The sequence below is a fragment of the Cryptomeria japonica genome, chromosome 1 (genome assembly GCF_030272615.1).
Source record: "Cryptomeria japonica chromosome 1, Sugi_1.0, whole genome shotgun sequence".
Classification (NCBI taxonomy): Eukaryota; Viridiplantae; Streptophyta; class Pinopsida; order Cupressales; family Cupressaceae; genus Cryptomeria; species Cryptomeria japonica.
The window spans coordinates 420,314,725-420,338,552 of record NC_081405.1 but is presented as its reverse complement, the minus strand read 5'-3'; the positions used below and the strand labels follow the sequence as shown (position 1 = coordinate 420,338,552).

Below are 23,828 nucleotides of genomic sequence, written 5' to 3'. Positions count from 1 at the left end.
AAAAAACAAAAAAACCACAATTTTTATCAAAAAATTGTTCAAAAACTTTGTTGGTAAAAACCCTCGATCTCTACCAGAAAATACTACAAATTTTATTCTATAAAAAACCTGCCAAAAAACCCCACGATTTTTGTTTAAAAAAAACTGAGGGAATTTATAGGTAAAGAACACGATTTTTTTAATATTTTTTTTTGCCAAAATAGAACCTATGCTCTGATACCATGAAATGATAATTTATTATTTACAAAGGAGATGAAACCTCCTTAAATAGAGAATACAAGCGATGTTTCTATAAAAGAAACGATCAAGAATGAAACACAAAAAGAAAACTTTCTAAAACTAACTAATTGGCATATAGAATAGAAAGTTACTAACTAAACTACTTAAATGACTTAAATGACCATTATAGCTAAATATTACAATATTACTTTAATAAAAACATATTCCTCAACATATCTCCTCACGGTGTCCTAAAATGATGCCAATCAATCCTTGACTAGAGGTTGGCATAGAGATGACATTAGTGTTGATCCTGAAATTAGCTATCTTGGAAATGCCTCTTCGGTCATAAACTGATAACTCCTCACCAACACTTAATATCCAAATGTCAAAAGGCTGATTCCAAGCACGCCAACTCACCCAACCAACTGCAATCATAAAAGCATCATCCAGAGATATATATGCTAACATCATGAAATGACTGCAGTAACCATCACTCACCCAAATGGAAGTAAAAATTAACTGAACTGTACCAAGAAGATCTCCCACAACTTGTTGCCATAAAGCCTGCAAGGGCTCAAAATCTATCTGCTCAAACAAATGTTGCCAAACTCAGCACTGCAATATTGGGGCAGCAGTTGTCAATATGAAATACTCCTTAAAACATAGAACAATGACCAGATTACTTTTACCAGCCAACACTAACCAAGAATTACTCCACTGCTGGGTTGGAGATACCGGCCAATCCCTTTGTGTGCAAACATTCAAAATCCTATGTAGGCTGATTGGAAAGTGGAGCGGTACCAACTCTGAACTTTGTCCACAACTCCAATCTTGAGACAACGCCTCATTGTTGGAAACTTCTCTTGGGTCCCAATTTTTGTGATTGTCACCAACCACATCGTTGAATTCGGCAAGTGCTACATCATCTAACTCAGAGTGGATTATTAAATGATATATCAGCACCCATCTCAAACAATTGGTTATCAGAAAAAACAAGATTAATTTTCATTGTCAAACTCAAACCAATCCTCTTGCTGATCCAAACTTCCCTTTCTTGATTTCTTGGGGCAATGTAGTAGATCAAACTCCTCATGAATGCAATCAAGTTCTTCAATTACTTGCTTGATCTCCTTGGCCCTTCATTTTCTTGTTCTTTGAACTATTTGACTACCTGTTGTGACGTTTTCACACATTGCCCCATTGCAAATGGGGACCCATGTTTTTGCTTTTTAGGGTTTGTTTTCTAGGTCTTTTAGGGTTTTGTTAGTTAGCCTTTGCGTTTTGAGTGTCGACCAGGTGATCACATGGATAAGCAAGTCCGGCTTGGCTAAGTCTGGAATGTCCTGAAATTTGGCTAAGTCTGGAATGTCCTGATCCTGAAATTTGACTAAGTCTGGAAACTGAAAAACCTCAAAAAACTAGATTTTGCAATATAACTCCTGGAGGTCTGAAACCACTCTCAAACATCCTGAAAGTATATAATGGAATATAACTTAAATGTTATATTCCATTAAAATTGTCCTGATAGAGAGTTCGAAAAGTCAAATTTCGCTCCTGTCCTTCTCCAAGGGTTCGGAGCGAAAAGCGCTCCTGTCCCTCTCCAAGGGTCCAAGGCGAATTGCTCGTGTCCCTCACCAAGGGTCCAAAGCGAAAAAGCTTAGTGGACTCATTCCTGACCTTGTTTGGACAAATTGAGACATCAAAGGCATGATGGAGGACAAAATGAACGTGATAGAGCATCCAGACTTGATCAAAAACGATGAAATGATGAAGTTTTTGCCTAGAAGGTCAAATTCGCTCCTGTCCCTCACTGAAGGACCCGAGCGATTTTCTTTATATGCACATTTTTTGGACGTTAACTTTTATTCATAGCATGAAGTAAGATGATATCTTCCTTAGCCAAGACATTTCATGGTGAAAAGTGAAGCATTTGGGCCTAGAGGACAAAAATCGCTCCTGTCCCTCACTGAAGGACCGGAGCTTGAAATCCAAAATTGCCTTGTCCTTGAAAGATTTGAACGATTTCGCGAATTGAGAAGATCAAAGGAGATACATTTTATCAGTTGAATATAACTTGAAAGCGCAATCATGAGGAAAATTGACCCTAGAAGCAAAATCGCTCCTGTCCCTCACCAAGGGACTAGGGCGAATTTAAGTGATAGCTCCCGTCCCTCTCTCAGGGACCAGAGCAATTTTCCTTATAAGACAGGTTTTGGGCGAAGATCAAGTAAGTTTTAAGTTTGGGGCAAGCAAAGACAGGGGCGACCTCATCCAGTCTAACATCGGCAAGGACGACCTTCTTTGGACTAACGTCACCAAGGGCGACCTCTTCAAATCCAGCATTCCCAAGGCAAGGTACATCAATCGTCCTGCACATCAAGGACAAAAGGAGTTAGAACAAGAGTTAATTAAAGATAGCCTCTCAACGACATCAAATTGAATATTTACCAAGTTACAAGTGTTAGATGAGGTGGCATCCTAGTCATCACTTCTCCAGTCAGTGTGGTCCACCTCAGCATGTCCAGATTCAATGTACCTAACTCATGGAAGGTGGCACAAACTCCGATGTACCTACCCCGGCTATCCATTGGTCGATTTTTCTAGAGAGGACATGTGTCCAAGCAATACAATTTAATCATTGGTCAAGCATTAAATGTTATGTAATGGTTGTAACAAACCCTAATTAGGGTTTTCATTGTTGAATCTTGGCCATTGATCTTGAATTGATCTAAGCCATCGAATTGTATTGTGGGCACTATATAAGCCCTGGCATTTCATTTGTAAAGGCTAATTAGCAATAGTTAGATAATAGTTAGAGAGTTGAAAATAGTTAGAAGATAGAAATAGAATAGTAACTAGAGTAGAGTAGAGAGAGAAGGCAAAGATTGTTGCCAAGAGGTTGTTGTAAAAGACTTGTAACTTCATTGAAGAAATGGTGAAATTTATGGGTCAATTCGACAATTTGCATGGTCTTTATACTTCTCATATTTGATTTCATGTTATTAGATGAGTGGAAGAAATATGCTTGATTGATGGTGAAATTCGCATATCCATACTACTAGCAGTTTGTTGATTGCAGACTTGCTTTGTGTAGTCAACTGGAATCATTCAGCTTAAGCCTAACTTCAATTGTCGCTTCTTCATTGATATGCATCAACCTGATGGTGTCTATGCCTGCAGTGATGATTTGAACATCATAAAGCTTCCCTTTGAAGATCGCACTAGCCTTGTGGAGATGGTCCTGCGATGTCAAAACAAGACCTAGTTAGAGTTTCATCAAAGATCAATCATTGCTCCTACATTCTTAGTATTAGGATTAGATCCTCTCTTCGCCCTCATCCTTTTTCCATTTTTTCAAGTCAAAGCCAGTAAGAGCCTATGTTCCAGCAATATTCAAAGCAGATCAAACGTTCAGGCATCAAATGTAAGTCCCCTTGTGATTCCAGCAAATCACATCATACCACAGAGAGCTTATCCACACGTAGAGACCCTACTAAAAAGAACCTTGGAGTCATCCTGATTGATCCTTTGTCGCGATATTTTCAGCAATCAGAGGCTTTATTCAAGAGAGGATAAGGTACCTTTAGGTATTTTATTCTGTGTTTGATAGTGTACAAAATACACGTCAACACTACCTCAAGCTAATTTTCTGTTTCTTGAAGAGCCATTTGAGCACTTAAAGGAATCCTTAGTTATACTAAGCTCTAAAGTGAGATTATCAATCTTAACCTTTGTTTTCTAAACATAGATAAGGACTCGTCTGCAAGCTTGGTTGCCACATCTCTATCTTTGATCATAAGCAAGTAGGTTGATTTTATGACTTCCATAGTACTCTTATCTTTTGAAAATCAACAAGAAAGATAATTTGCTCACTTTGACCTCTTGGTGAATTTTGAATTAAGTTTTCTGCCAGCCTATTTGTACCATCCAATTTAGATAAACCTTGCACTTCATTATCAACAGTTAGCAAAAATCGTTTTCTCCAATCATGATCATGCATGGATGGTGAACTGCTGCTATGATGCAAATAAAAATCAAAACTCTCTTAATACCTTTCAGCAGTGTCTCCATGGCTGTCCCAAATCTCTTGTGACTCTCCATTACCATCCTAATAAAAATGCTCAACATTAGGACATGGATCAAAATCAACAGAGTTATTAAGCCTTTGCTCACAACCAGCTCCATGCAATGATATTTCTGATTTGTTTTCAAGATCAAACCTCTCAAAAGAAGCTTCCTCAATGCCATCCTCCATGCATAACTCCCTAGATGAAGTTAGAACAGCATTAGGGTCAAAAGGAAATTCATCCCAATATGGATCCTCATCATACTTAGGTGCCAACACACCCAAATCCCAAGTACTTCAGGGCTGTTTTCTTTGTTCATTATGCTCCTCATGAGTGGTTGTCTCTCTGAATAAATCACTCTCCAAAACACCAATACTGAAGGCATCATGAAATACCCTTGTGCATAGGTTTGGTTTGGAAGTAAAATCCAAACCCACCTGAGCTGTCATCACTGGAGTGTGTTAAGAGATTGTCACTATAAGCTAGCATGGAAGCTTCAGTATCCTTAACTTCAGCATGCTTTACATCTGAAAACACATTGGTGAACTCAACATCATCACTTACTTCTACTCCACTAGAATCATCAAGGAACTTGATAGTCTCAGAACATCATTAGATAAATCAGAACTTGAACCCAAGGAGGCTGTTTTGTATTGCTCCTCATGCACAACTGCAGTTACATGCATGTTTAAGAGGTCATCCTAAGGCTCTGTAACACATTCCTCTTGTAATAAGTCATCTTCTCAAATCAAATGTTCTGCTATGAACTCCTCTTCATCCACCTTCTCCTCATTAACCAAGAAAGGTTTCAGCTTTTTCTCACACTGAACAATTATCTTTTCAGCTAAGTCTTGCTCAATTGATAGGATTCCATGATCACCCTTCTTCATATTTGTTTCTCCTTTACCTCCGTTCTTTCAGTTTGGTTATAGTTTGTTTTCATTGTTTCAGTTTGGCAATGGTTCTGAAATTTTTTTATCGCAGATTTTTTATCATAATGATATGTGAATGCATGCATAGTCTGAATTAAGGGAAATTTTGCATAAACTGAAGTAACAAGAATATTCCTTTGTTCTATAAATTTAGGTACAAAATATATTACTGAGAATTACAAAGATAGTTTACAAATTTCTGACCTTTTGCTATGAACAACTCATATAACAGATCAGATTTTTATAGCAGACTTGGCGGGCTGTAAGTGCAATAACTTTCATGCCAAATAATAGAATTGATGCTCCACACTCTCGGTTTCAAGTTCACAACAATATGGCACTCTCATACTCAACACTGTGAACAACTTGACTCTCAATTCCAATGACTAATTGGCAGGGAATCATGCTTTGAAAGAACAGAATGTTATGCACGGGGAATGCCCGCAGCTGCCCAAGTATTTTGCAAGACTTACACCAGACCAGTAGCAAACAACCTTTGACCCAACAAACCCTTCAATTCCATGCAGCTCATTATAGGAAAATGAGTCAAATAATCTCATCCACGCTCAGCTCTGCCCCTTCTAACATTCAATTTGCTAGTAATCTTCAGCAAATGCTCATGAACAGCAAGTATTTAGCATTATTTGTGCACAGGAAAAGGCTCCATCTAGTCAAATGCTGGCTTTCCTTCCATGCCAAGCCGTCTCAGATATATGCCCAGCAAGGAGTTGCCATAATTCACCAATATAGCAAATCGAGTCCTTTTCTAATGTCCACGCCAGTCAAGAACAAGTCCATACGCCACAATAACTCATTAAGTTGACTTACATAAATTAACAGAAAACAGAAATAAGATTGCGTCCACTTCGCCTTAGCAGCAGTACATACTCATTTGCGATGCCTAATATTTGTATAATCAGTTTGCCTAGCAAAGAGAAATAAGGGTACTCTCATTTGATTGACAACCTCAACCCTCTGAAATTTGTCTTTAATGATGACTTCACAAATTTCAACTTCAAATGTTTAATCCAAAGCAAACCTGAAAACCTCTTTTTGCACAAATGCAAACCCTGATTGGATTTGCCTCTGAAGATGCTTCACGAATGAGGCTTTTCTTCCCCTTTCGAACCTTCAGCACTTTGTTGATCCTTAGTGGAATTGCTCTAGTGAGGACAATGGGTTTTTGTCCTCACTCCAAGAAACCTTTGAGGTTTTTTGAAATATCCCCACAATTTTTTTTGATAATTTCTAGTTTACAACACAACAAGAACCCGTTAAGGTTAGCAAATGAAAATACAACAATACTGAAAATGCAACCATTCCACTTTCTGATCACCATGTGCCCAATATGGGAAGGTGAGAGCATACGGTGTTGAGGGGATCGTTAGCTTCAAATCACTAGAAATTATTACAATGCTTGGGTGGCAAGCCAGCCCCTTCCGCTTATTCAGCAGGATATTGAAAAGCACTGAAAATCACTTGGTGGTAAACCGGCCAAGGACAAGCTAAGAAACTGAAATTACAATCACACAACCACTTATCCAATGGGAGGACTAGGAAATGAAGATTACAATCAACTCAACCGCTTATTCAGCAAGAAGACAACATGACAAACAAATGATAGGCGGCATGGCCAGCCTCTTCCACTTATGCAATGGGTGATACAAGTAAATTGCAGAGAAGTGGATTGTTCAGTACTACTGAAAGAATTTTACAATAATTTAACCTACAACTACTGTCAGAACAAGAGATTTTCAACTCCAATAAAAGGAAAGTTCTCTCAGGGATTACAAAGATAACACTGAAATTTCTAACCAAATACACACTTAACCAAAACTGAAATGAAGTTATCAGCAACACCAAAAAGGTACCAGCAGCAAAGAAAAGATCACAACTCACTCAAAACTCCACCAAACAGCTCCAAACTGGTGGTCAAAAAAAGCTAGGGGATAGGTGATCAAACCCCCAACTCAACAACCCCATAAAAACTTCATTGAAAGTATTGCACGCTGCCCAAGGGTTGACTGAAAATGTACGACCAGCAGGGAAATTCAACTAGCAAGGAAAAAATGCACACAAAACCACTTGACACGAGCCTCTAGATGAAGAATCGCCCAGCAGAGAAGCTTCCAACAAGCTACTACACAGAAAAATCAGATACTCGAGCAGAAAGTTATGATTGAAAATCACCTACAGCCACTCCAAAAACCAGCAAACTGGAAACACACCCAATACACAAAATATTGAAAAGCTCACAATCCCTTCTATCAGCACAATCTATCTCTCTGGATGAAAGATAGTCATAATAAACCAGCTAGGTGCTATCTTTCAAGCACGAAACTAATGGTTGCTAGGAAGATCTCAACTTCGAAGCTCAATCTGACACCATTCCGGCAGCATAACATTATCATTCATCAAGCATAACCAAAACATGAACCCAACACTCTTATTTATAGACTCCGGAGATTCAAATTCAAATTCACATGGCGCCCAAATTCCCTCATTTCATTTGCATTTCATTACATGACACCCTCAAGGCTTGGTGTCCTCTCTTCAAGTCTCCCAGTCGAACTTTTCCATGGTCAACAAGTTGCAACATAATAACATTATAAAACATGAAATACTTTTCATTCTTGACGCCACCTGACTTAGGGAAATAAAATGAGACTTAGGATAAAAATATATTTTTTCGCCCTCCTAAATCGTCCCACCAAATAAGTCAAATATTAAAACCAAAGATGTAAATATCGGCTAAAAATCGCCTAAATCGCAATATATCCCGATCCAAAACCCTAGCTGATTTAATCACCATTTAAATCGGGTCGAGTGTTTTTTCCAGTTAAAATCGCAAAAAAATCGCGTAGAATACAGTGAAAATAGTAGGTGCGGAAATTATAAAGAGCCTTTATAATTTTTACGGAGGGCAAAGTCTGGTTTGTTTAGTGCGTGAGAGGGAGTTGCAACGACCGAAGTTTGGTTTGTTTAGCATGCAAGAGGGAGTCACGACGGCTGACGGGTTCCACGAGTGACGGGATCCAAATATATTGATGTTTCCTGTTCAAGTGTCTGCTAGGAGTTGTGTTAGAAGTTAGAACTAAGATATTGATGTAAGTTATTGATAATAAATTTATAATATATTGATATTGATATTATAAGTTTATATAAAGGTCTTATATAAAGTTATAATATATTGGTATTGATATTTATTTTCAGGGCTTATATAATATATTGATATTTTTTAGAATATTTTAAAAAATTATATATTTTCAAATGTTCGATAATTATGTCGATTTATTCCCGATTTTTTGCCGATTCTCGATTTTTAAAAATTTTTCGGCGAAAAGATTTATTGCTGATTAAGATATTTACATCTTTGATTAAAACCTTAAGCTAAGGTATTAATATATAATAAATCACCTTTAATTCAAAAACTGATTAATGCCAAATTTAGTTGGAAACTGAAGTGCTGAAAACCATCGAAACTGAACTGGGTTGGAGCTTTGCATTGAACTGCTAAAAATAGCACTGCCTAAAATAGTACTTACTAAAAATAGTAAGTTCTGAAAACAACTCCAAAAAGATTGCTCTTCGAACCCTATGGATGAGTTCAGAAAACCCAGAAAAACCCAAAAACCTTGACGGGTGCCATCAACTTGCTAAAAATAGTAAGTTTTGAATACTTCTTGAATTGAATGCATGTCACACCTTTGCGAAGCTCTCAGAAAACCCAGAAGGAATCCACAGTCTGAATTGTAGAATTCCAACTAGTCAATCGCCAAACAACTCACACAAACCTCCACAAAAGTTGGAAACCCTAATTTCTGCTTCTAGTTAGCCTATGGGTCTTCGGAATAGGCTAATGGTCAACTGAACTTCTCATCACTAAGAAGGGGAAATTACATTTTTGTCTTGTTGGCAAGAGTTTGGCCATAGGCACAAACTTTTAAAATCTCCGTGGAGAAGTAAAACAAGCTCTTGAATCTTCTATATGCCATAAATGAGATCACAACCTTGCACTCTGTTGATCCTCGGTGGAACTGCTTTGGTGACGACAAAGGGTTTTCGTCCTCAGCTTCAAGAAACCATTGAGGTTTTCGTCTCATTGGCAAGAGTTTGGCCACAAGCACAAACCTTTAAATCTCCACAAAGAAGTAAAACAAGCTTTTGAATCTTCTCTATGCCACAAATGAGATCTTAGCCTTCTTTTATAACCATTCCGAGAACTTTCCAAAAAGTGCAATATAAAATCACTTTGTAATTTAATTAAACCTTATATCCTTGAAAAGTGATTTATTTAAATATTTAATTATTCTAAGTCACATGGTAAGTTTCTCCATTCTCATTCCAATGACCTATAACACTAAGTTGCCTGTTAAATTATTTTAATTAAAATAACAGCCTTAGTAGAATTAAGTAAAATATAGCTCAATATTAGACTTGACTTGTGGAAATGACCAGAAGACATTGAAATTGAAAACTGACCACATTGGAGTGATACGGATGATGAAATGTCCCCAGTTTTGTGCCTTCCTTAGCGCCGATGTTTTTTCAGGGATTAGCCTATCTAATTGGTCTCTGTAGGCTAATGAGTTGATTTGGAGGCCATTCAAGATTCTTCAGTTGACACTTTGGGTGTCATTTTCTTGTGTTCCCCTTTCTAGTGCATTGAGATATTTGAGATTTACCTTCCAGGGGCCATTCAGACTCTATTTGCACTCACTATATTTAGTATGTCACATGGACATTGGGCTGAACCTTACTATTTATAGTAAACCATCTGGATAATCAGCAGGCACTGTGGTTACCCCTGGGGTGTGTTAGAATTAATTAATTGTTTTTATATTGGCTTCAATTGGAGTTTATGATTTATTTATTATTATTAAAGTAATGACTTTAATAATATTAATTATCAAAAGTGACTTTATAAGGAGAAAATAAAATAAAAGTGAGTTTTTAATCCCACTTTAAGAGTGGAGGCTCATCAACTGTTTGGGAAGTCTTTATAGAGGAGCCTCGTCCTTCTCAAAAACATGTGATCTTTTGATATTGGAATTTCTCCATAGTTGCTGGTGTGATAGTGACAACCATTTTCAAGGACGAATACCCTTGGGAATTTGTGGGTTGGACGGAAACCCAACTCCACGTAGAGAGGTGGATTCATTCAGAATTCATTTTGGGGCTTATTTGTAGTGACATGAATAGTGCCATGAATAGTGGGTGATTAGTGCCATGAATAGTAACATGAACAGTGCCATGAACTGTGCTGCTACAGTGATGTGAATAGTGCTTGGAGTAGGTTTAGATTTGTTTGAGAAAGGGTTTGTTAGTATTTCATTGCTAAGTTGTGCTAGGGTTTGTAGGAGATCTTGGAGAGTTTGGCATCACCAAATTGCAATCAGCATTGTGTTCTGGACCTTCCAATTATCTACAGAAAATCTCAGACTTGTTGGAGTCCAGATTTGAGTTTGTTTCAACATCATATGGTCTTCTACATTTCTCATCTCATTGCCATTGGAGTTATGCATCGTCCGGGTATGTTGTAATTGTTGAACACTCAAATACTTAGGGTTTGTACTTGCTGTTACAGTCTGATAAATACCTGATTTATTTGTAATTCAGACCTCATATTTCACCAATAAAGGGTTCTTTGGTATTGTTAAGTTGTTTGTTATGTTTCTCTTATTTGGTACATGTAATTGCAACACAATCAATCCAAAATTCAAACAGCAAGACTAAGAAATTCATATCAGACCCAGAAAAATCAGAATTCAGAGGTTCACATGCCAAGTGTTTGACAAAATGCCAAACCATCAAAACTGGAAATTAAGGGCAGAATAAGCAGGGGTTCTTACAGACTTGTGGAAATGACCAAAATACATCGAAATTGAAAACTGGCCGCATTGGAGTGATATGGATGATGAATGATGATAATTGGACCTGATATCTTTGCAAGAATTTTAGAGAACACACTAGAAGCCAGAAATAACTTTGAAAATTGTCTTTTGAGTCCTCTGGACCATCTAAGCTCACTGTTAATATCAAATAACCTGTGTTACGCTGAGTTTCCGGGACAGGGACATCGGGGGACAATGGGATGAGTTTCTGGGACGGCAAATTTTTTGGCCAGTTTTGGGGATGGTGGGGAGAAGACTATTTAAAATATAGGGAAAATTTAAAATATATAGGGAAATTTTAAATGTTCATATGAAAAATAGATAAAGCATGTATATATACATTATGTTCATACGTAAACATGGATAAAGCAGCTATAAGTACATTATAAAACTTTAACATACCACATTTGTGTTCAGAATTCATTGTCAATATTCAATATGCATTCATAATTTAGAATTCATTGTCAATACTCAATATGCATATATAATTGAAAATTCATAGTCAATATGCTAGCTCTTGTTTGCATGTAGTTCATTGTTTCTTTCTAGTTGGAGAATATTTTGATAGTCTTCCATTATTATTATGACCTATAACTGCTTCTTTGTGCACTACAAAGTTTTGGGTGTTTGTGAAATTCATTACGAAGCTGTTATTCATATTTCTGAGTGCTTTTGGCTATGATTCAGACTTGTTTACCTTTCATATCAATGAAAAGTCCAATATTGCAGACCTGCAACCACTTTTTTACACACTACCAAGTTCTAAGTGTTTGTGAAATTTATTACCAGGTTGCTGCTCATTATTTCTAAGTGCTTTTAGAAGTGATTCATGTTGATTTGCCACAGGTATCGCATGCCCAAGAACAACATATATTTCCTAATTGTATCGCACCTGGCAGACCATTCATACAGATCATAGCAAATATCGTTATGTCTTATATGCTTCCCTAATGCCCACGACATAGAGATAAAATACTCGGTAAGAGACGTGGACTGACATGTCCCAATCGGGGAGTCATTAGAGAAGGGTGCGATTAGTTATGAGCAAACAACCAAATCATTATGCAATCAATATGTAATTAGTTATTCGCTAACAAACAAAATGGATACTGGCAAACATAACAGTTAGAGAGGAGATGCAATCGTTGACAGTGATCATAAGTAAATAAACTGTTAAGAGTTGCGACAGCAGCAGGTGAAAGATATCTCATGTCACTACAACATCAACACTCCCTCTTAGCTAGGGAGGTATCTTTCCATATATACTTGTCATGGAGTCTCTCAACATGACATCCACAATGCCTACTCCCATTTGTGGAAAAGAGTTCATCACGAAGTCACTCAACGTGATGTCCATTATGGCTACTCCCATTAGTGGAAGGGAACAAGTGCACAAGTGCCCATCACGGAGTCACTCAATGTGATGTTGTCATGGAGTCTCTTAACATGACGTCCACCATGGCTACTCCCAAAGGGTGGATAAACACAAGTACAAGAGAATCATCATGGAGTCTCTCAATGTGATGTCCACAATGGCTACTCCCATTAGTGGAAAGAGACATATCGTAATGGAGTCACTCAACATGACATCCACCATGGCTACTCCTAGAGGGTGGAAAGAACCGCATCTCCGTCTCAGAGATGGACAAGGGCTTTCACCTCAAATTTCTCCATCTTAGAGAAAAATGCATTACAAGGGCTTTCACCTCATGTTTCTCCGTCTCAAAGAAACATACGCTTCAAGGGCTTTCACCTCATGTTTTTCTGTCTCAGAGAAACATACGCTACATGGAATCTTCATGATGATGTGACTCCCTTTGAAGCTCCAAGTACTTGCATCAACCTATTGCCTGCAATGCTTGCCTTAGAGGAACGTTTTCCAACACCTCCGGCGCTATTGACTTGCGAGTGTTTTTAGGACTGTCCTTCTCGACCTCATCCCAGATCACCCTGTTTTGAATAGGTTTGCGGAGCTACCAATGTCAAATTCAGATTGACTGTCTTGTGCAATTCTATTCTCTGTAGTTGAAGAGGTCTTTCAAGGACTTAGCACCTAGCCTTGCAACACTGCAACCCACTTAGCTGACACCTTCACTTCTCCTCAGTGAGCCTCTCTAGTTCCTCAAGACATAGGACTCCATTTTGCTGAATACAAAACTCCCTCTTGATCCCTGCCTCAATAGAGATTACAAAAAAATCCTCTAGAGGTGAACTCCTCCATTGAAGAATTTCAGAAACTTAGTCCTCTGCTCAGACATGTCATTGTTTTACTCAACTTGCTCCTTCAGCTTGATTTCTCCAATGATCTGCAGCAATGGCTACTATTGGACTCTGCATAACTGTATGCACATATGATTTGACAACCCAACCACTGGATGATATATACTTGAACCCTGCATCCTCCACCTGATCACGGTTAGAATGCAATACACCTAGAAGAACATTGGAATCTATCCATGTCATATGTATAAGGTTGCCAAACTCTATTTGAAGACTGTTCTTATCAACAATTGCAGTATTGTCCAGCCACAAATTTCTTCAGCCTGTGATACTGACCAATATTTTCTTTTTAGCAATGGCTCCACCAGTACATAATGTTGACTGTGCAATGCATAATGCAAAGGTGTTTCACCATTTGATGTTACATATGTGGCACAGTCCATTTCCAGAAGAGAGTTTACCATATGGAGATGACTGTTCACAGCTGTTGTGAAGAGAGCCGATTCATCCTCCTTGTTGCGCGTGTCCATAAGCACTCTTTCTGCTTTTAAATCCTTAGCGATGCGCCCCCCTTCTGATATGATATCCTCATCGCTTTCTGGTGACTCATCGCTCTTCTTTCGGGTGCCTGTAAGTATTGACGACTCCTCAGTGATTTTTGCCAAATCTATGCGATGTGGAGATTCCTTTTCTCTTTCCAATATGTCAGTGAGTCCTTTCTCTCCATTAAGTAATATTTCGAGCATAAGGGTGTTGTCTCCTCCCCTCGTTGCCTCGTGCAGACAGGTGTTTCCTTTGTTATTTTGATATTTCAAGAAAGACATTTTTCTTGGCATCGTCGCTTCTCTAAGTCGATGTAGCAGGGCAAGAACAAAATTGGTATGGCCATGATACGCCGCTATGTGCAAGGCTGTGTTTCCTCGCGAAATTTCTCCTCAAATATCAATATTCTTCTCCAAGTCAGACAGATTGGTACTCATGCTGAAGATGATCCTTCACGACAGAATCACCATGATTATGGCGCCCTAGCAGTGGCACTGTGTATTGCCACAAACTCCTCGCAAGACTTCTTAATGTTCACCCGTCAATTAATGAAACGATCCAGTTCACAAGCTCTAAAATATATCTTCACATTGACAACAAATAATAATCTTTATCAAACCGGCTTTCTCAAATCCCTTCCGCATAATAATTTTAGCCATGATAAAAATATTATGAATCGCCAATATTGAAGGAGCCCTCAATATAAGGAAACAATATTATTTTTGAGAAACACGCCGTTCATGCCCAAAGTAATGTCCCTTCCTTTATGTCTGAGTTAACACCCACTCTGCTGAATTCTTCATTAACCTGGCTTTGATACCATGTTGATTTGACACAGGTATTGCATGTCCAAGAACACAATATATTTCCTAATCGTATCACACCTGGCAAACCATTCACACAGATCACAGCAAATATCGTTATGTCTTATATGCTTCCCTAATGCCCACGACATAGAGGTAAAATACTCGATAAGAGACGTGGGCTGACATGTCCCAATCGGGGAGTCATTAGAAAAGGGTGCGATTAGTTATGAACAAACAACCGAATCATTATGCAATTAATATGTAATTAGTTATTCACTAACAAACAAAATGGATACTGACAAACATAATAGTTAGAGAGGAGATGCAATCGCTGACAGCGATCATAAGTAAATAAACTGTTAAGAGTTGCAACAGCAGTCAGGAGAAAGATATCTCTTGTCGCTACAACATCAACAATTCAGACATGTTTATCCGTCATATTAGTGAAAACCCAGTTTTACAGACCTATAATAAAATTAAAAAATGTTTGTTTTGAGCATTTGAATCTTTTTTTTTTAATTGTGCTGACGTCCCCAACCATATTGGGGATGGGGGGACGACCCTTTTGAGAATCATTGCCGTCCCCAAGTTTTCGGGACGTTTCCCACAGATTTTGCAATTTTGGGGGTGGCGGGGGTACGTCCTCTGGCCATCCCCAATTCCCCAAAATGTCCCTAGTATGGGGACGGGGGATTTTAGCCTGGGGATGCATCCCCGGGTAATGTAGCAAATAACGACTCTGATAAAGTTGACACACACCCAGAAGGGCAAAGCCAATCATAAAGCAAGAGAACCCAAAATCGGGACATTACACAAGTCAACATTCCTTGCAGTTAAGAATTATCACTCCAGAGTCAAAGTAAAGTCTTGTAAATATGAGTAAAAAGTAAAAGAGTGCAATATCCTGTTAGTGTTGAAATAAATTGACAAAATTACCTTTTTGATGTCACAAGCGAATCACTGTGGAGCAATCAGGAAACACAGACATCACCTTATATAGTCGCTGATATTGCCTTAATGTCATCATATAGCTTGCTGATGTCACATGCACAAATTCCTATAGAGTTCTCTTTTCTGCCATAAATACAACTGTTTTTTTTTTTTCAAGACAAATCAATGCTTGGCTGGAAAAGCTCTTTACTTTTTCGTCAATTCTTGGAATTCGGATGTCATTTGAAATCGGCTATATGCAGCATTGCCTAGATTTTAGGTTTTCAGAGAGCATTGTAACATTGTGCAAATGACAAGGTGCATACGGGTAACTTGAGATTGTGGATTCCCAAGAGATTTGCTTATGTAATTCCAGATTTTCTTGTTATTTGCAATATCAAAGTTTGCTGCTCAGAGTCGTAATTTCAAATTCCCGAGCATTTAAAAAACTAAAAAATGCTGAACCGTTTTGTTAAAGCACAGATTCCAATTACCTACTTGTGTTGGGACTAATGAAATCTTCTTCTCGTATTTTGGATTCTCAGGAATTTTTAAATCAGTTTCTCATCAATAGACAGACCAATTACGTATGCAACTGTGAAACTAGAGAATAACAGAATATGATAATAGTTTGGGTACATCATGTTCCTTATGTTTATTTTCTGTGATTGTGAAATTAGATTTTGACAAGTTATACATTCCCAATTCAGAAAACCACAAAATTAGGGAGAACAACATTTGAGTTTGGCACATTTTTTTTCCATATAAGGTTTATAACCCCTGCCCGGTAACACCTTTTCTAACTGGACATGATTGATTGATTCCATTGATTTATTCTTGAATGAGTATAAAAAGTGCAAAAGTTGGAATGACTTGCCTCGAGCATGGAACTGGCTATTGTGTTTGCATTATTAAATTTGTTTTAGATTATTAAATGCAAAGAGGGTAAGTTCTTTGTTAATCACATCTCTGTGATTGTGCCTTTCGGAATTATCTTTGCTTTTGCTTTGGTTATCAATTCCTAAAATATTGAGTACTGTACAGCTTTCCAAGTTTTTCATCTTCTGCTTCCCTAATTACTCAGTTTGTATATAAAGAACAGGGACTTTAAACAATTGACTCAAGAATATGGAACTTACTGTCGGTTGTTTGCATTTTTTACTTGCTGTCTATTACCTTGTAGTGGAGGTTTGCATGGAGAGAATTGTACTGACAACAGGGAATTGTATCAATCAATATAATGAAAATCTTGGTAGTTTCAATCACTGAGCCTAAATCTGATTGCATGCAGGTTGGAGTTATTCCTAGGATTAATAGCTTAAAGTATGATTTGCCCAATGTAAATCTTGCGGTATCCCTTCATGCACCATTGCAGGAGGTCCGATGTCAGATAATGCCAGCAGCACGTGCGTATCCTCTCAGAAAGCTGATGGATACATTACGTTCTTATCAAGAGCATTGGTAAGTTAAATGCAATTATTGGATATATTTATATGAAGACCCGTTGGAAAATGTAGTTGTACTGGGTATTGTTGGTTGAGGTCTAGCATTTGGGGGTACATGTGATTAATTATGAGGTCTGAATACTTTAGTTGCTCACATTCACAAGAACTGTAGGATGCTGCAAATCTCTAGAAGCCATAGAATCAAATTTGAGTCTTGATTTTATGTCCATATTGAATAAAAGAAAAAATTAAGCAAGAAGAAAACAACAAAATAATGAGGTCCTGCTAAATTTATAAGAAAGTATTTATTGTGACTTTCAAAATGCAGGGTCAAGATTTCAAACCTTAGTTCTGTAGAAGGTTAAAGTTTGACAAACTAGTGAATTAGGCCCCTTTTCTGCCAACAGCACGGGATTTCATATATTCCATTATGCATTTTGTTAAAACATGATTGATGCTGTTTATTGAATTCAATAGCTAAGTTACAAAGATTTACCGGGAAATATTTTCTATGATCACAATCTTTCTGAAATGTCCTCTGTTACAAAGTTTTTGGAAAGGGTGCAATAGATTGACAATTGGCCTAGGAAACCAATTCATTAAGCATGAAGAACTACCGAGGATGAAGAGGAGTATGCAAACATTAAAATAGAAACTTATGATTATGTAAACATTAAAAATAGAAACTTAAGATTCTATCCTATTTCTTTGACAGAGACACCAGCATATTTTTCCATAGATCACATCTAACAACTTTTTTGTGTCCTTCGGTTTTTGCAGTAAGCGTAAAATTTTTATAGAATATATTATGCTTGACGGGATTAATGACCAAGAAGACCAAGCACACCAATTAGGAACGTTGCTAGAAGAGCGTGAAGTGGTGATTATCTATTAAGGACCTGTTTGATTTTTCTGCTGTTTGGGTTTTGCTCAACTTTAATTTACTCGAATTTTATCAGTTTGGGATTTTTCACTGTTTTCTTTTTGTTTTGCTATCTTGCAGGTGGTAAACTTAATACCTTTCAATCCTATTGGAAGTATCAGTAAATTTAGTTCAAGTACCAAGGAAAATATAGAATTATTTCAGAAGGTTCTCAGAAACGTCTACAACATCAGGACAACTGTTCGTCAAGAAATGGGTCAAGACATTAGTGGGGCCTGTGGTCAACTACTCGTTAAATTTTCAGGCGAAAATTCCATAAATATGGAGTATGGTAGGCAATCAGAGGGAATTCCTGATATTGAAGATCTTTCCCTGTGAAGGTCTGGGTGAATTTTTGTAGATTGTCAAATTGATGTCAATGCTTATTTGCTTGTAATTTTCGTTCAATTCTCATGGTGAGACTTAAATGCTTTGTGTTCTGTTTATCACCATCATAGTTGAGAAATCGTGATGGCTTTCAGCAGTAAAATTATGGATTAACAAGTACCAGCAAATGATAGAAAACTAGACATAGGTGCTTCTGCTAAGTAGTTAAAATAAACCGACAAAACCGGAAGAATTTTGTCAAAACAGTTTCCTCGAACTGAAGTGTTCGTGGTAGTGCTGAATAATTTCACAAAATAGACAATGCAAACATAAAATCCATACCTCAATATATTTAAGAGTAATGAATTATTTTTTCATAATTATTTTGCATTGCCTCTTAAGATTACTTGATATTTATTACTACCCTACTGTTTGAAAATTTCGAAGTTCGTTATCTAATCGTTGTTATTACTACTAGGCACTGTCAAAACTGGTTTACCTGTCACTGCCCTGTAGTGATTTATTTTCACTACTCAGATGCCCAAATTTATTTTAGGAATATTTTCTTTCTCTATAATATGTAATAAATTGAGAGTTATTTATTTATTTATTTATTATTGGAAAAGCTGAACTTACTGTAATGGGAACATTCTCTTTACTTCAAAAATATTCTCCCACAACAAAGCTATATGTATCGTCGAACGTGTGTGATAGAAATACGATAGTGACCAAGCAAATACATTATTTACACTGAGTTCAAATACTTGGATTCTACCAAAAATTTGGTAGGCCTAAATTTTGAGTTGGATTCACAGTATAAAAATATAACTTTTGATCTTTAAAAACAATAGAATTGTATTTTTTTTTATTTATACATAAAAAAATAAGTATATTACAGTATAATTGATATGTTGATATATTTTAAATATGTATAAGTATTTTTATAATTTTTTCAATTAAAACTTTGGAGTACTTGTGTGCATTGTTTATAAACTTGGGACTCAACCAAATCTTATAGATCTAGATTCTGTGTGCATTGTTTATAAATTTGTGAGTTAACCAAATCTTATAGATTTAGGTTCAGTGATTCCAACAAAAATAAATAAATTTTTCAAATGTAAAAAAATACATGATTATAAAATAATATTAAAAAGCATACATAATAAATCTTGATATATCATGAAACCAATTGTAAAAATTCACAAGGAATAAAATACTAAATTAAATATCATTCATAGTTTTATAGATAAAAGAAATTCAATATACAATTATTCGTAAGTGATCATTTGTCATTCACCATACTTAACAAATTAATAACTTGTTACTAATTAGTGTCAAAGTTCAATAGTCATATGATCATAAATATAAAACATCACAGGGGCCAAAAATATCAAAACACATCAAGGATTCAGATATTCATATATGATCAGATTTATAATGACTTTTCATTTCACTACATTTGTTGTTGACTATTTTGTTCTCCTTTTATGAAGAGAGGAGATCCATAAGTTATCATATGGTATAGAATTTTGCTTTATGACGAAGTGAAACATCTCTTTCAAGGATGAGCACAAGATGATATTTGAAGTGTTTGGTGTCGTTGATCTCATTTTCACAATAATTATACATTACTTGTCATGTTGTTATATCAATGGTTCAATGCATCAAAACAAGGTTTGCAAATTCAATATCTATTTTTAAAAAAACTTTAGCATAAATTTTAAACAAGTAAAGATTATAAAATGTAAAACCTAGCAGCTAGTTAGTTTTGCAAATGCAATATCTATTTTTAAAAAAACTTTAGCATAAATTTTAAACAAGTAAAGATTATAAAATGTAAAACCTAGCAGCTAGTTAGTTGCTATATAATGAGGGGAAAATTGAGAATAATAAAACTATAAAATGAAAAAAGTAAAACAAAAATATGAAAATTAAAAAAGCAAGGATATTCTTGTTATGTACCATGCAAATATTGCCAAAGAACTTGTTAGCTGCCAAATTACTTCAAGAGCATGAGATTGAAGTTAATTTCAAATGTACTAAATGTTGTCAATGGGATGGATAGAGGTGGAAGAAGAAATTGTCAAAAAATGGTGTTTCTACTTTTTTAATTACATAATATATGTATGCATTTATAAGGGAGTTTTTATCTCGAACTCGTGATATTTGGTAATTTGTGAAAAGTTAACTGAGTTTCTATGCAGAAATTGTTGGCAAATAAAATCACATTGACATGCTTAAATAATTTTCTTTTGACTAATTGCAAGTTGATATTTTTGGGCCTTTTTTAATCTATGATTGTTGGGTGCTCTCAAATTGGATGGTAATGATTTTTATTGAGGAATGATATAATCTTTAGGCATATTGCAATCATTCAATAAAATGTCTATTATTATATCACCTTTTGGTTTTACTTGTGCTACTACATCTCTCGCTCATTTTTTTATTTTTCTCTCAAAATCAACAATCTTATCGATGAAAGGTATGGGGGCCACATCCTCAACAATCCAATTTTATGGATCAATGTCATCTTGACCAATCACTTTGTCTCCTACCTCTCCATCTTTTTGGCTTGCAAATATGTTGTACTATATGAAAACAATGTCATTAAAGCATTATTGAATTAATTTGTTACGTTCATCTTCTTGTTGTGAATGGCCTCAAATGTGCTTTAATTGCATTCATACCCAAAATCACTTTAGGGATAAGATAAAATATGGATGGCAAGTGTTTCAAGATTCGATGTTTTTGCACCATAATTTTTTCACCGTAAATATGCAATACCATTTGTAACTTTGTAAAGAACATAGTGAACTTGCTAAAACAAAATAAAAAAGTTAGACTTATTAAGCTTAGTTAACAATCTTTTACCCAGCTATTGAGTTATTCTCCTTTAAATACATATTAGTGAATAAAACATTGAATAAGTTGTAAACTACGATAACTTAAAAGATGGGGGGGAGAAGGAGGTGACATAGGGAATGATGTCAAAAGGAAGAACAAAAAAGAATAACCTGAATTAATAGGTGAATAAAATGAAAACATGAATATAAAGAAAGAAAATGAATAAAAGAAGAAAAGTACATGAATAAATAATAAATTAATCTAAATAGAGTAGACAATAGAATGAATATATTATTAAATAATATTATGAAAGATCAATGTATAATATATAGTTATATTACTGTAAATAAATATATAATAATTAAAATATATTATTTTTAATGAATATTATTATTATACTATAGAATTATGATATATTATATATTGTGACAAATGAATAACATCAAAAAACTAAAAAAACTAATAAACAATTAAATAAAAAATACGAAATAACAAGGTGTGTATGTGTTTTCTAAACAAATGTGGTGTTGTGTGGAGGAGGAATGATCAACTAAGGTAGATTTAAAGACACACTCATGCCTAATGTCAACACTATGCTCTTTGATTATGGTGCTGAAAGAGCAACTAGTTTCACCTATGTAAGGTGTGTAGCATGAACATACCACCTTGTAAAATATTTAGTCAAGAAGGATGTCTCTAGGATCTTTGAGTAATGAGATACAACTTCTCAGAGTAGTAATGGGCTTGAAGGTACAATGTAGGTCTTTTTTTGAAGGATCTTAGAAATTTTGTGGGAGATTCCTTTAATATAGGGGAGGGAGGTACAAGGAAGGGGAGACAACTGGGTAGAAAGGAGGTTGGATAAGATGTGGGACTTGCCTTGACTAAGGGCTCTTTGCAATCTACTTGCCTTTGTACCCATTTGCCTTGAAGACTTTACAAAGACGGGCTAGCTCTTGCTCTAAGTTTTCTTCATCACAAATGCAAAGTGTTTGATGGCTAGGGTTTTAAGGATGCTTGCTTATTGGGATGGTGATGGGATGAAGAGTGTCATGCCACTTTTTCCAAAAGTGGAACTTACTAAAAATAGCAAGTTCCCACTATCTAGAAATAGTAAGTTAAGGCAACAAGACATATTAGGAAATATCATTTACTTAATATTTATATTATCCTAGTCCAATTTTCACCCCTTGGAAAAATAAATGTTAAATTTATTATTTACCAGCATAAATGGGGCATTGGAATATGAAGAGCATCTTCTGAAATTTTTTCTCTATCAAATATTAGTCCCATTTTTGTAGAATGCATTAATGAATATGGGAAAGCTATGGTAGCTATCATAGTCTATTAAAGACAACCATTTTGGAGAATATATATATGGAATTGGATTTTGGACAACCAAGTGTGTTTAATTGAAGGTAAAAATCATTAAGATAGGTGTAAGAATGATTCCTTGCATGAAGGGTGTCATGGTGGAAGCTATAATTTATTTTTAGTTTAGAATACACATATGGCTATGATAACTCTTTATGTAGCCTATTTTGAGAGGAAATATTAAAAAATATTTTCAATCAATATTTATTTTAGCCTCTTGGGATGTGGGAATTGGTTCCCCAACTTTTATTTAAGTTGGAAAGCTTTTAGCATTGATATCTTTTGACAATTTATCCTCTGGAGCACTTTGTGTTCAATTTCTCTTGAGTGGCTAGTAAACGATTGGAGATGGAGGGTTGTGGATGACATGCCAATAGGAATAGATGATCTAAGGATAGGCCTTGGATTTGTCACAACCCTCCTTTATCACTTTTGGATTTAAATCACAATTTTATTTTTTCTTTGGATAAGCTATTTAAATGATTGAGTAAATGTTATAAAAAGAATGAAAAATAATAACACACACACACACACATGGAAAATATACATTATTTTTATTTTAATTTCCACATCCAATTATGGCACATGTTGTAGGAAGAATAAGAAGCTTCTAGAGGATTCTTCACCACCTTGCATGTAACTCCTCCACTAAGTCTAATCAATTTGCATGAAGTCCAAAATTGGGAAAGAATCTCCTTTTTAATTAAATTTTCTAGATAGTGGAATGGAGGGAATTTTCTTATAAAATTATATGCAAGTTTCAAAGAGGGGGGTTGATTATGTTTTGAAGGAAATTTTCCAAGTTTTAGAAATAGATCTTTTTGGTAGTCTCATTTTCGTTGCAGGAATTTTAAGTTGTTGTTTAGGATTTCTCTCAAGTTGCAAGGAAGGATCATAAGGGTAGCTAGTGGATTCAACATCAAGCTCGATAAACCAGGTTCTCTCCTTGTTGTTTATCTTTACATTTACTTATGAGGAATTAGTATTATCAATAGTTATAGATATTCCTTTATATAAAGAAACTCTTTTATTTGATTTTAAATCTTTTATTGAGGATAAATAGTAATGATGATGCTTTCATATAGTGCATGTAAAATATAGTTATTCAAATTATTTTATTTCCCTCAAGAAAATATGCACATGATCTTGCTTTTGTTTTTCTTCCAAAAAAAATTTTAGCAAAAGAAAATCATATTCCTTTATTTGTTTAAAAATCTCTTTTTTCTTCCTGTGTGATTTGAATCTTTATTCCTGCCTTTGATTCTTTTCTCTGGTTCTTCGAATGGAAATCTGAATCTCATT

The 23,828-nt window shown here is 35.7% G+C and overlaps 1 protein-coding gene across 1 annotated transcript in view; it reads left to right on the top strand.

Moving 5' to 3' along the window:
• LOC131065333 (uncharacterized) overlaps positions 1-18,688 on the top strand; it is a 99,526-nt gene extending 80,838 nt beyond the window's left edge. The window contains exons 6-8 of the mRNA XM_057999827.2: positions 16,906-17,075; positions 17,840-17,939; positions 18,063-18,688. Of these exons, the coding sequence (XP_057855810.1) occupies positions 16,906-17,075; positions 17,840-17,939; positions 18,063-18,320 (528 nt within the window). The 3' untranslated portion in view covers positions 18,321-18,688. The remainder of the gene's footprint in view (positions 1-16,905; positions 17,076-17,839; positions 17,940-18,062) is intronic.
• Positions 18,689-23,828: the final 5,140 nt, after the last annotated feature.